The sequence below is a fragment of the Cupressus sempervirens genome, chromosome 7 (genome assembly GCF_028749045.1).
Source record: "Cupressus sempervirens isolate cs-2001-9-10 chromosome 7, ASM2874904v1, whole genome shotgun sequence".
NCBI classification, from domain to species: Eukaryota; Viridiplantae; Streptophyta; class Pinopsida; order Cupressales; family Cupressaceae; genus Cupressus; species Cupressus sempervirens.
Window position 1 is genome coordinate 629,120,674 of NC_143124.1, and position 15,031 is coordinate 629,135,704.

The following is a 15,031-nucleotide window of genomic DNA, read 5'->3' on the forward strand; positions in this document are numbered from 1 at the left end:
AAGCAATGCTACCAGTTCATCAATATCAAACCCACATTTTGAATGAATATATCAGAGGAAACATATATTTATAAAAGACTTAGGAAGTGAGTGTAATTCATAGGCAAAAGGGAAGTCTTTTTAGTCCCAATACACATACAATTGTATTGGGGGCATTACAAGGGTATCATAGCATAATACTGCAATCTTGTGAGTGAAGACCTATGGTAACTTACGAGAGAAGGACAAATAAAACTACAATGAACGACTTAGCGAATAAGGTAAGATCTTATATGGAGCAAAACAGCCAAACCAACTAAACTATATTGAATCAAATGGAAAAATCAAATCAAACACTTCTGCAAGCATTGGAAGATATGCAAAATTCTATCAACAATTGGAGAGGTCAACCCAACTCGGCAAGAGAGACCAGCTCCACTCTCTCAGAATATAATAATATGTTTTTTGCAAGCGGAATACCACAACCATCATTCTTAAGCAAAGCAAAGCTATCAAGAGAAGAAGAGGGAATAGAACAATCAATGACTAGGACTCAAAGATATTGCAAGGGCATATGCATCTCTACAGCCTAACATTAGAGAAGTGGTATCATTCAGAGAATTTTGTGATGATAAATGAAGGTCACAAATTCTTCAAAACATTTTGCTGCTGCTGAAACCCTCCCAAGATCTACAAAATGTTAATGACCAAGCAGCCAACATTTGCCCATAAAAGAACAAAGAAGAGTGTCCCCTTCTTCAGAACGCTTTGCAACAAGAGACAAGCTTTGCCACATACTCTCACACTGAGATGAGTCTGCCACTAACCCTCTCAAAATCAGCAAAGCTTCTAACCAAAAATCATCACAAAATATCCAACCCGATTTTGGATAACTAAGCTGCTCTTCCCCAGAGATAGAGACAAACACTGAGAAAAACTAACACGATATTGAGAAAAAATCGGCAAACTCTCAAAACTTCGTAGATGAGCATGATGCCCCAAAATAGATTGCAAAAAGGCACGATTTTTTAGGAGAAAAATAAATAAGAACATGATTTGTGAGTTGAAAAATCAATCAAAACTAGATAATACAAAGCTTTGTATTTTTTTAGGAAAAATGATAAAACCCACCAAATAATTTTTTTCCTATCTGGGGAAAAAATTACAAACCAACAAAGGAATCTCATGCAATTTTGCGAATTACAAAATCATAAATTTTTAAGGGAAAAATTATAGAAACCTATAAGAATTTTTTTAAGGGAAAAAGTTATGGAAATCCACAAGAAATTTTTAAAGGTAAAATATTATGAAAACCCATGTAAATTTTTTAAGGGTGGCAAAACACGAGACTTCGGATGGTGAACCAACACATGCAAGCACATGCAAGTACACGTAATTTTAACAAATCAGTGACTTTCGCTGCTACCAAGAAATTGCAGGATCAAAACCCTTAACTAGGTTTGCGATTTCCAACAAAATCCTTGAAGACAAACCACAATAGTTGCATAAAATAGTTGAATGATTTTTATTTCGAAAAATTGAGAAGCAGATTTCTTGAAAAAATTTCAGATCAAAAGAGGCTTGAATTTTTCTTAAAAACTCTGCCAAATTTTATGTTATGGTAAATCGATGTTGTTGTAGTTGTATTGAATAGAGGAGATGAAAACTCCTTATATAGACTTACAAAGACGATGTTTATGAAAGAAAAAGTCGTTAACTAAAGACGGAAATAGAAACTACTTAATAAACTAAAGACTAACTAAGATGACTGTTACCTAAATTTTCACTCATGGTTGAACTTCAGGTAGAGCCATAGTAATGCCAATCAAAAGTGCATTTTTTTTGCCAAATACAAGAGTTTTGATAACATATAAACGAGAGAGTTGAAACATTGCATTTTAAAGAAGAAAGAGCATCGCATAAAACTGATTCTTACAAGCTTTTACTGAAAGTGTAATTCTTTATTGATCAAATATGTTCAAATGTTGACTCAAGTTGTGAAACTAGCTGAAGCAAATTCAATTTTTGAATTTGAAAAAATGAATGCATGTGTGAAAAGAAAAAGGCATAAAGAGTCATAGGGGCCAATCATTGCTTGAATGATTGGCGATGTTGTTGTTTGCTTTGACCATGCATGGTCTGGATGCTCTGTTGCTCTTGTCCTCCCACGTTCCAACGCCAAATCCTGCAATCACATGAAAAGATGGTGTTAGATGCAATGGATCTAAGCAATAACCGGCCTACCTCATCATTATACCTCACACATGCATCCGCATTTTCAAATACAAATCCTGATTTGCTCTCTAACTTGTTTGTTCCATGTGCAGTAATAGGTATCTCTGATTAACAAGTGGATGTAAATGCGGTTTCCACAAGGGTTTGAGCTCAGCTTGTTAATAAGAGATGAAGATCACAAATACATTTTTGAAATGATCGAGTACTGAACATCAATCAGCAACAATCAAACTTAAAGGTAAAGATCAAGTGCATGAACAAAGGACATGAAAGAGCATGCAAGAAGCAAATTTGAAAACAAGTACAGTAAGAGCACAAGGACAAGTACATCAGCAAAGATATATAAGGAAAAGTTCTAAGATGGCATCCAGGAGTATCTTTCATATTTACAACAGAAGCATAAAGGTCTTGGAAATGTTCAACAAAGTGACATACAATGAGAACAACCGGTTAAAGAAAATCAAAAGACCAACTAAAAATGCATCAGCCAAATCCATGAAGCAATGTTGTGGATAGCAATTGAAGTATTCATCAAGAGTGTTGATCATTGAAAGTTAGTAGCAGTAGAGAGAAATGTCATCATCAAAGTGCAAAGGAAAAACCAATAGAGAGTACCATGAAATCTCTCAACAAACAAAATGAAGACCAATTTGCTGTTCTAAAATGTTCTTTCTGTATTATTTAAGTGTGTGCCATCGGTTAAGTAAAAAGTGAGGATATTTCTCTGTTCTTCACAGATCCATGACTGTAAAATCAGAATATCACAAGGAAACTCTTCCAATATAGCAACATAAATACTCATACACATAGAGGGTTTTATCTCTAAGAGCAAGAGCCACAGTCATAACAAATGGAAGGAGTTCTCAGAAATCAAAGGAAGAGGCAGGTTTTTGTTTTCCATCAAAGCATCTTTCACTAAAGCATTTCCAGATTTTGTTTTCAAAAAGGAAAACTACAGTTTTTTAATGCAACAAATCTCAGATTTTGTAAAAAAGGAAAAAGAGGAAGCACAAAGCATACCATGACAAGATGCTGGTGAAAATGAGTAAGGAGAATGTCATAATCTCCAGCAAAAACCCTCCATTATGGCGCCTTAAGTTGCAGCCACAATAGATGGAAATAGATCTGCTGTTTGAGCCAAAAAACATACCAAAAATGCCCAGAAATCTGCAGTTTGAGCCCAACAAAGTGCACAAAATACTCCAAAGTTTCCAGCTGAAAATCTATCCAAACCATTATGGCAGCGTTTCCAGCAGAGCTCTCGTTTTGTTTTAACAAATGCAACAGGTCTGAAAAATGAAATGCAGAGGAGAAAGGTGGCTGTAAAAAGGAGCAAAAAACTCTAGCAACTCCATTCTTCTCAACCTTCAAATCCACCTCTCTTCTCCCTTTCATTGTGGCAGCTGAAGCTCAAAGGCAAAGCAAAATGAAATGTTTTAGTGTTGGATCCCTAATATCCTCTTTGCCTTTGTTTTTTTATGATGTCGTCAGTAGAAACTGTGTAGCCGATGGGTTCATGTCGTCGGCTACACAATATTTACAGATGACGACGTGAGAGTTTAAATTTATGTAAAGTGTCAAAAGTGGTGTTTTTTGCCCACTTTATAAATTTAAGCAATATTAATTAAAGTGATATAGTTATAAATCACTTTATTAATATTTGGCTTTAAAACTTAAAATATTTTTTATTTTTATATAATATAAAAATATTTATTATATATAATATATTATAATATTTTTATGAAATTATTATATCAATAATAAATATATACTATGTTGATGTTATTAAATTGATTAAATAATATCAATATAGTCCGTAATTTATTATTAATAAATTTATTAATAATAAATATAGAGAGTATGTTAATGTTATTAATTGATTTGAAAATCATTTCAATAACATCAAAATTAATATATTTATTGTTAATAAGTTATTATGATTTATCAAATAAATATTAAAATATATTGGAAATAAATATCTATTTTTTATAACTTAAATTGATAAATATTTTTGGCAAAGATTGACATGGTGATGGGATGAAAAGTCAGGTAGAGTTACTACTTTTTGGAGACTTTTTGAGTTCTTATTTTGAAGATATGACTGCATTTATGAGGAGCCTTTATGATGATATTATCAGGCCATGCCTTTTGAGGCCACTTGTACACTTTTTGAAGACTTTTTAGGGGCTCAAAGTTGGCCTTGAAGGCTGAATTCGACCAAGGAGTTATGGCTCTTCTAAATGTAGTTGAATGTGAAAATGCATTATTATGAGCTGAAGGCTCATTTATAAGGAGTTTTGGTTTTAGCAAATTGGGGAATTTGTGATTTTTTTTTAATCCTTCTCCTCATTCTTGCCTTAGTGTAACTCAGTTTATGATAGTAAGAAAGATAACCTTGGATACCATTTTTATCAATTGTTTCTACCCTCGTGTTTGCATAACTGTGTATCAGCATGGTTGATGAACTTGTCAGTGAAAAGATGATTTTCCTTCAAATTTGTCTCACCATGTCCTACCTTTTCTATTATAGGTGCAATGTGCAGGTTACAGATCATGTCAAGTGGGTGTTATAGGCTCTTTATCGTGAATTTTTGGTTCTTTTATAGAGCAATTAGGCACTTTGACCTTTCTGTAAATTATTGTTGTGCATGCCTAGAAAAGACAAGTTGTGTGAGTTTAGATTTGTTATTCCAATGTTCAAGTGTTTCAGTTTTCTAAGTATCGTAAGTAATTTTTGGTGCATCACCTTGGTTTTAAGTTTTAATTATGTTATCCTTCTACTCTTTCTCTCCCAAGTTTTAATTTATGTTTGAAGAGCAAATGGGCGAAGCATCATAAGGAGCCGGCCTAGAACTCAAAGATTCACTCCTATTTCTGGTACACCCACTACCTAGGAGTGTTTCTATGTTTCTCAAAGTGACTGTTTTTCTTTTAAAATTCAGTTAATGGTGCAACTTTTAGAGATAACTATGACCATTAAAGAAACATTATAATATGCTAATACAATCCACCTTGTAGATAGATAGATAGTATTGACTTGGTGGTCAGCACCTCCTTCGAGGTTCACGACATGGCTTAACCGCCTCTAGTGGATTTAGAAAAGTCTGGTGTTTGTGATGTTCGTTGATAGATCGAGCTTTTGGCGCAACGACAAACATACCAACAATTGATATTAGAGCCTTGGGTCACCAGTTTGAATCTCGGGAGGTCTCCTTCATTCTGTCAATGCGGAACCCTCAACTGGTACTAGGGGAGATTGTTGACTTGGTGGTCAACACCTCCTTCAGGGTTCGCGACATGGCTTAATCGTCTCTCGTGGATCTAGGTAAGTCTAGTGTTTGTGATGTTCGTTGATAGCTTGAGCTTTTGGTGCAATGGAAAACATACCAATAGTTAGATGTTTTTAATGTCCATGAGGCTAAACATAGGTTATGGGACAACCTACCAACTAAACCGACTTTAACAATTCGGCTCCTTTTTTGCTGAAGTTGATGATGAGCCCACCTAACTTCTCAATGTTCTCCTTGTTGAATAAGTTGTGCCAAGAGCTGCCAGATACAATATCTGTAAATTTGAAGTAGATGTCCTTGTACGCCTCACATTCTAACATAAAATGTTGTTTGGTTTCCACCTTTCTTGAGTTGAAAAGTGAGCAAACTCTCTCTTCCCAACAATCTTTTGGCCTCTTCCATCATCCGGTTTCACATCACAGTTGATGAGAATTGGTTATGAGCTGTGCAATAAGAGTTTAGCTCTCCAGGAAATGTTGGACCCTATGCATGCCTTTTGGAGCTGATCACATGTGGGGTTGAACTCGCTGATATAATAAGTCTTTTTCCTTCCAAGTTTGCTTCCCCAATTTCTCTTATAGATTTTCTCCATAACAAAGACCTTTATTTCTTTATTATTTGTGGGCCATATATTGAAATGAATATTCCATTTGCTCATCCACTTGATGTTTTGTTGCATCCATGTCTTTTTACATTTCCACAATATATCATTAAAGACCACTTTAGGCCATCTACCTTCCCACATTTTTTTTGTTCTCTTTAGATAACTAATGAGGCGAACCATAGCAATTGCCTCGATAGCTGCAAACCCCACTTCACTTAGCATAATATCTTGTGAAACCCGATTTTGGTCATTATTGCCCAAAATACAAGCTGCTCCAACCATTTCCAGCTTTCAATAGATGTTCAATTAGTATCTAAATCATACTTTGAACACTTATCCTCTATGGATTTGTCATTATTGTCCAAATCTTGAAACCCTCATGGATTCAATCCCATTAGAAAATATTTTCTCTCTTTAGAATCTTCATGTTGCAGCGAACTCTTCAAGTCAAGATATGCCAGAATTTCTTCAAAGAATAGAGACATCCTATCGAGAAGACATGGTTCAAATCAAAAGAGACAATAATTCATTTGGTTTCCACTTTCCCAATGGCTTCCCTAGAACCCGAGTTCGTGTGGGGATGCACCGAGCATATAATGAGAAAAAAAGAAAAAAGTTCAAGATGCTGATGGGAAAGTTGTTCTTAGTTTATATCTAGACATCATTAAGAAGGTTTTCAAAGTGCCAGAAATTCTAGAACGTACAAATCTGACAAAGAAGAATTCACACAAATCTGACAAAGAAGAATTCACAACAAGTATGGAAGTAGAAAAAGCTTGATTACATGGAGTTTTCAAATGACAATTGAGAATTCATCAAAAAGAATCAGGTAGCTATCAAGAGATACAATGCAATGACAATCAAAGTGAATGCAATGACATGGAATATAGGAACTCCTGTTCTCGTGATCATCCAGGATTGCATCGTCAAATTCAAAGTCTTTGTTGATAATCTTCAGGATTGGTTCATTCAGATTCAACAATTTCAATGTTTTCTTCATCGTTGTTTAAGTGTGTTTTCAGTTTACACGTTTCAGAAGATAGGTTGCATATAATCCATGTGCATGTAACCCGATTACACGTACCTTTAGTTATGTAATCCAATAAATCTTCTTTCCTGTTCGACTTAGTCAAGGTGGTTGAGTTTCTTCCACCTTTTTCTCCTATTTTCTCTCACTCCTTTGCCTATATAAAGGAGTGCCTTTCATTGTAGATAATCAAATTTTTTATATACATGAGAGCTTTGCCAAATTTGTGCAAACACTATTGTGATTTTGTAGTACCAATTCGATAGAAAAGTGAATAAAAAGAGGAATTTGTTTCGAAGCTGTGACTGGAAGCAATTGTGATAGCTCAAACTGGTAGCTGTGACTGCATTTTGTATTTATTATATCTAATTCATGATAATCTTGTTTGTGTATTAGAGAAAAGTGAGTACGAGAGACAATTGAATTCAAAGTTGTGTTAGGAAGCGATTATTGTGTTACAAACTATAAGCTGTGACTGTGGTTTGTATTGCTGTGTAATATTCATTCAAGTTATTAGAATTAAGTTCTTTTGTGTCTGTGAACTGAAATAGCTTTTAGGATTATAGTTTAGAAATCATCTACTTTTGGAAGTCTGTGCACCCCAATAGTAGAGTTTTACCTTTGAAGAATTGCATAGGAGTTTGTGAGCTTCATAGTTATTCTTATAGCATAGAAAATAGACATAGGTCTAAGCTAGTATGCTTTCAATCAGCCTATGAGTTGGTATGGGTTTATCGGTATCACTATTTCCAACTTTTAGATAAAAGTGTAGCTAAAGAGATCCATCTCGCCATTACTACCTCTGCGAGTAAGTGGATTCTTTTCTAAAAACAAGAAGAAAGAGTATTGATAACACCCTTTAAAAGTATCTATAAACTTCTTGCTTACCTTGAGTTTATCCAAAGATATACAATAGCTTAAGGTAGGAGAGATTTTGTCTTACACGCTATGGCTGGTACTCTTATGTTGCAATTTAAGAAGTTATACAAACTGTCATTTGTAAAATATGCACCCAACAGTTTCAAGAAAAAAAAAAAACTAGGATGGTTAGTATAGTGGTACCAAAGCTCAAAATTTCCTACCATCTTGTTGGCAAGTTCGAAAAGTGCTTGTCAGATTTAAACATGGCATCAAATGATAGATTGAGTTTGGCTAATGTATTGTATGAGACTGGTACTAAACATAGTTTGGAATCATAAACAAGGGAAAATGTTCTCGTTACTTTAATCCAATTAGAGGGATGTTTGACCATTGTAGAGCAATCACCTCTTGATTTGTTGTAGATTGTTCTTGCTCGTATAGTTCCAATCCTATAGTTGCTTCTTTTATAAATCAGGTCCTCTCATAATTTAATTTAACTTCCTATATATTTCTTCATTTAAACCCATGCTTGTTGGGACCCACTCTTCATTTTATCCCATGTTTGTTGGGATTCAGCTTAGTCCATTGTTTATGGTTTGATATTTATTAGTGATGGATAAGACTTTAATTACTGCTGAGCCCTGTTTCTTTTGCAGTTTGTGTGTGCACTGGGTAAATGTTTGCCGTGAGAATGTCTTAATTAGGGACATGGTATCGTCTTATTTTCCCTCCAAAAAATGACTTAAGTCTCCTATAAATAATTAAATATTGGGTTTCTTGTAATTTCTACTTTTTGAGCAAATATGTATTTTGATAAAAAAAGTATTAAAATGGACCATGTACTTTGACAATGCCAAAATATTCTTAAGCTTTTAGTAATAAAATTTATGAAAATTGGTGCTTTCCAAAAATAGCATTCTGGGGATGCTAGGATGTCCCCGAATTCCCAGCAGCAGGAAAACAATTATTTAACAAATTATTAAAATGACTTCGAACAATTGTTTTCTTCTTGATTAGGCTTGCACAGAAAACACAATAAAACCAAAACGCAAATGGTGAACTGGAGTTAAAACTAGACAATGGTGTTCATGCTCTCCTAATGAGGTTCTTTATTCTAGAATTTAGACAATTAATTCTTGTGTAAGGTTTTGGACAGATAGAGAGTGCTTATTGGGAAACCAAATTGATGTGTTGAGATGATGATCCCTTCATCTTTTTGTTTTGGTAATAGAGTTTTTTTCATTTATTGGGTTTTACATCATCACTATTATAGATAAATCTTTACTTTGGTTTTTTCATTCTATACAGCTTTCCTTGTCAAAGACTTTGTGGGCCAAGATGTATGTCCCTTCTCATCAATAGAAAAACAATCTTTTGTCACCAATTGGGTCTAGCAAGAGAATTCATTCATGCTTTTGCCAAATTTCATATTCAATTTTTTATATCATTTTTTCCAGTATTAGTGCCTCTGCCACCTTTTAGCTTGTTTGGATTAAAATGTCTTATAACAAACTTGATTTATCCAAGATCCTTTAGTTTGAAGATAGGTCCACTCAACAAGACGCCCTTTATAAAATTGCCCGTCCTTTCTAGTTTTAGAGTATCACTACCCATTATGTCTCCTTCTGGCATCTCTTTTTGGTAACCTTAAAAGTCAAAGAGTGTTTTATATTGGTCATATGCTTTGGCCATGTCTAACTTATCATATGCTTTGGCCATGTCTAACTTAAACAGGTGTACCTGTTGAGGGTCCTCCTAATAAGTAAAGGAAAATGATAGTTCTGTTTATAATTCTTATTCAAGTCAAGCTATACAAACGAAACATAGGAGAGTACTGATGCTTGGTTCTGCACATGGTGCTTTTGGCTGGGGTTTTGCAGGCGTCAAGTTCTTCCATCTGTTGCTCATCTTTTGGAAGCAGTTCAGGTATGAGGCATCCAGAAAATTCTGATGTATTATATTTTCATTGTAGTAGGAATATTTCTTTTATAACTTGTTTATAGTTTCTATTCTCTTGAATGTCGGCTGGCATTTGTTTAGCCAAGAATGTAGCATTTAGCTCTGTTGGATCAAACTAGATCTTAATGTCTTATAGTTCCTTGTGTGTGATTCGGTAATATTTGTCATAGAATCAGAATAAATGTATTAAATCATTGATCAGACTGACAATAACAAATTAGAAAAGCATTAGAAATAAAAGCAAAATAGGGCAAGTTGTTATTAAAAGAGCCTATGTCCGTATACCTTTTATAAGCTAATGTATTTCAAGAATCACTTTGTTGATAACTTACTCTTGTTTTCTCTCTTTATGCTGTCCTTGAGTAGGTATTGTATCATCTAGTTCAGAACTATCAATATCAATGAGTGGATGTAGAAGAGATGATAATTCTAGTGGAATGTCAATTCCTTTTGCAATGTCCCCTTTTTGGGACATTAGAAGTTGATTAAATAATCGTCAAATTATATCAAATTAAATAGCAACTCAGTTTAATTATTTAATAAAGTACTAAAATGACTTTATCGAGTCTAGTGAAAAATTATTAAACTTAAAGAGGTAAAATAAAGAGACAAATAAAAAGAACATCAAGATTCAAGAGGGAAAATGAAGAGTCACAGGGATGAGCTACTAAAGAACATTGAGAGGCTCTTTTTGGATATGCTTGGTTATTATTTTCTCTTGGAGAATTGTAGGAGCCTTGGCTTTTAGTTTGAAAACCCAAGGACTTAAACCTTCCAGATTTCTTAGTGGATTGGACCAAAATCCAATTCATCTTTGGAGGTGGTTTTGTGACAGAGTTTATTGCTGGGCAAAATTATGTGGATTTCATCTGAAGATAAACTTGCAGCGAGAGAGGTATTTCACATTTAATTGGTAAATAAGATTATAATGATTTATCTATTTGCTGTCAATATTCATTGGAGATGCCAAGTTTAGTTTCATACTATATTGTTTTCAACGTAATTTGCTAGTTGAATAAAAAATGCTTTTGTTGTAAAACATTTGTTTTTCAATGAAATATTTTGAAAAATTTAGTGCAAATTTCTGAAGGGTATATTTTGGGGGTATTAGAGCTTGTTATCCTGCCAGCCTATGAGGTTGCATGAGTAACAAAAGTTAAGCTGATTGTATTTACTTGTTTCAGAGATATTTAATATGTGGACCTTAATAATTAGTGAACATTGTTAAGAGGGGCACACCAAATTATTTCAGGGGAGTTGTTGAAATAGTTCTCATATATTATCCTAGAATGGACTAATTATTTATTGACGCAGAGATCTTTATCAATATTGTGAGTTATGCTTGCTGTGAAAAATAAGCTACGTGGGGGGCACCTTACATCATGCTTGATGTTTTAATCTTTCTAAGCTTTGGCGATGTTTTTCTAAGGAAAAATTTGAACATTTGGCATTTACAAGATCTTCTTTCCTGGGAACAGCTATTACATGAATAATTTGTGGGCCAATTCAATTGCTAAATCAAAAGAGAATATGTCGTGAAAAAAATTCTTTCCATTATTTGGTGGAACTATTGTTGGATGTCATGAATAAGTTTCAAGTGGTGATTTCCTCATCTACAACGAACATATATCTAGCCGAAACTATTGAAGAGGCTTAAATTTTTTTGAGCCGAATATTGAAGGCAAATATAATTCTGAAGGTGATAACTCCAATCTAATTCAGAATTATTTTCTAAAGTCTGCGAGAGCATGTGCACATGTGTAACAACAAGAATCACAGGAGTGCATTATCTCAGTTTGTCAGAAAACATTACAAATTAGCCAGCTCCAAGTTTGAATGGTAAAGATGCAATGACAAACCCATTATTTGGTATGGTATAATGAAGTTTGGAATAAAAAACTCTTTTGAGAGGATGCTCTTTATAACCAACAAACCTTTCTGCTTCTTTCCCTGCTCTGGAGAAAGCAACGAGCTAGAGACAATAAATGATTAAAAAAATAGTATTAGGCTATTAGGGTGCGTATAGAGGAAATAGTGCAATTGCTTTGGATGTTTGAGAAGCTGGTTTCATTGCCATGAAAGATACCAAAGACTCAATGTTAGATTCCGTGAGGAGCTTCTAATATATCTGTGTGCTATCAATGAGTTTCCAGTAGCCCAGTTTTGTAGTTAAGGAACAGGAGGGAGATACTTTATAGCATGCTCGATACTCTTCAATAATGATGTAACCCAACCTCGTCAAAGAACAATTTAGAAATTAACACAAGATAGATGATTTAGAATATCATAACTCTTTATTAAAACTTCTGCAACTCTACCCTGCTTCTACAATGAAAACCAACACCTACTTATTACAATTCCGAAAATTACCATATTTGGCAGATTTTCGAGAAAAATGGATTTTTCCATTTTTGGTAAATTTTAAAACTCATCCTACAAATCTCGATTTTTCCCAGGAAAAGCCCCCAACTAAGGCAAGATGAATTGCCAACTAATCAACGAAATCAAAAATAGGATTTCTGATTTATTACAAAAACAAATTTCAAAAAAAATTGGAAAAAACAAAAAAAACAAATTTTGGAGGTCTAGATGAGGTTTCAGGCTCTTGAAAAAATGTCAAAATGGCCACCTAACGAGCTGAGCTCATCGGTAATCCAAATAACTCTTAGTGCAACTACTTGTAAAATTTCAGCCAAAACCCACATCTGAGTCAAAAGTTATGACCCCCAGAAGTAAATCTTGACCAAAACCCTCATCTGAGTCAACAGCCTTGACCCTCGGATGCTCTTGCATCATTCACCCCCGCTTGAAAAGAACGAAGCTCTTACGAGTTCCAGTCTTCAAATTGCTTTCATTTAGGCTCATCTAGCTTCTACAACTCGCATTCCGTAATCCAAGTGCTTTCTGTCGGTGCCAACCCTTCCCACTGCACGAGATATCTGTTGTAGTCACTTTGCGAGTCTGAACAGTCTTCTTGTCTAGAATCTGTGCAACCTTTTCTCTCTTTTTGATTGGTATGGCGTGTGTCCTATCTATCTCATCCTCCTTTTCAATAGAGGTATCATCACCATGGAAAGTATACAAATCAGAAATATTAAATACAGGAGATATATCAAGACCACTTGGGAGCTCTACCTCATAAGCATTATCATTAATCTTCTTCAAAATCTTGCAAGGACCAATTTTCTTATATTTCAATTTATGATAAGTCCCAGTAGGAAACCTCTCCTTTCTAAGATAAACTATCAATTGATCCCCTGCACTAAAATCTTGATACTTTCGAGTAGCATATGTAGAAGCTTTGTACCGCTCATTGCTGTCTTGCAACTTTTGTCTTACATCTTCCTGCAACTGGTAGAGCTGCTTTGCAAAGGCTTCTCCATCATCACTGATTTTGTCACCCAAAGAAAGCTGCACCAAATCGAGAACATCCTGCGGGTTATGTCCATAAACAACCTGAAATGGTGACTTACCAGTTGACCTATTCACTGAGCTATTATAAGAAAATTCTGCTTGAGGCAATGCCAAATCCCATTGTTTGGGCTTCTCTCCAACAATACATCGCAACAGATTACCCAAACTATGATTGACAACTTCTGTTTGTCCATCTGTTTGTGGATGGTGAGCACTACTGAACTGTAATTTTGTTCCCATTTTCTTCCAAAATTCTCCAGAAATTACTCAAGAACTTAGTATCTCGGTTAGAGGTGATCATTTTTGGAACCCCATGCAATTTGACTATTTTAGAAAAGAATAACTCGGTCACCCTAGTAGCATCACTAGTTTTTTTACAAGCAATGAAATGAACCATTTTTTGGAATCTGTCCACAACTACAAAGATAGAGTCATTACCTCGCTGTGTATGTGGCAATCCCAATACAAAATCCATACTCAAGTCTGTCCACAGTTTGACTGGTACTGGTAATGGCATGTACAATCCAGTGTTCTGGGAGTGCCCTTTGGCTACTTGACAAACTCGACACCTCTCCACAAACCTAGTGATATCTCGCTTCATCTTTGGCCAATAGTACTTATCTACCACCAAAGCTATTGTTTTATCCTTACCAAAATGCCTAGCTATACCACTACCATGAAATTCTCGAATAATACTTTCCCGCATTGAGCCTATAGGAACACATAGTTGCTTCCTCTTGAATAAGTAACCATCTTGCATTAGATAATCACCTTGAATAGTGTCTGCATGTCTAGTTACTGGATTCTTCAACTGATCAACAACTTCCCAAAAGTCACTATCAGGTTCATACAAGCCTTTGATTGCATCGAAGCCAACCACCTCTGTTTCCATGATGGTCAGAAGAACAACTTTCCTGCTCAAGGCATCTGCAACTTGATTTTGTTTCCTTGATTTATGCTTCAAAACAAAGGTAAACTCCTGTAGGAAAGAGACCCACTTTGCATGTCTAGCATTCAATTTTTTTTGTGTTCAGGTATTTCAAAGCAATATGGTCTGTAAACAACACAAATTCTTTGGCTACTAGATAATGCTTCCAGTGCCTCAAGGCTTGCACAATTGCATAGAATTCTATATCATATGTAGAATATTTCTTTCACACATCATTCAATTTTTCACCAAAAAAGGCAATCGGTTTACCTTCTTGGCTAACTACAACACCAATGCCCACATGTGAGGCATCACAGTCCACTTCAAATACTTTGTCAAAATCTGGTAGTGCTAGTATTAGAGCTTCAATGACTTTCTTCTTTAGGTATTGGAAATTCTCTTCAGCCTCTTTGGTCCATGAAAACTTTCAACCCTTAGTGCAATCTGTCACAGGTGCTACAATGCTGCTGAAATTATGAATGAACTTTCTATAGAAAGTAGCCAAGCCATGGAAACTTCTCACCTCGGTGATACTATGTGGACTACGCCATTCAAGAATGGTTCGAGCTTTCTCTGGATCCATCTTGACACCATTTGCAAAAATGACAAATCCTAGAAAAACCAAGCTTTCTTGCATGAACCTACACTTCTTCAAATTAGCATAGAGTTTTTCTCCTCAGTAACCCCAATATGATCCTCAAGTGTTGCAAATTTTCTTCCCTTCCCTTACTAAA

The 15,031-nt window shown here is 34.9% G+C and overlaps 1 protein-coding gene across 1 annotated transcript in view; it reads left to right on the forward strand.

Moving 5' to 3' along the window:
* Nucleotides 1-15,031, forward strand: part of URE (urease) — a 356,063-nt gene that overhangs the window by 106,835 nt on the left and 234,197 nt on the right. The window contains exon 3 of the mRNA XM_089792332.1: nt 9,877-9,922. Coding sequence (XP_089648458.1) covers nt 9,877-9,922 — 46 coding nt within the window. The remainder of the gene's footprint in view (nt 1-9,876; nt 9,923-15,031) is intronic.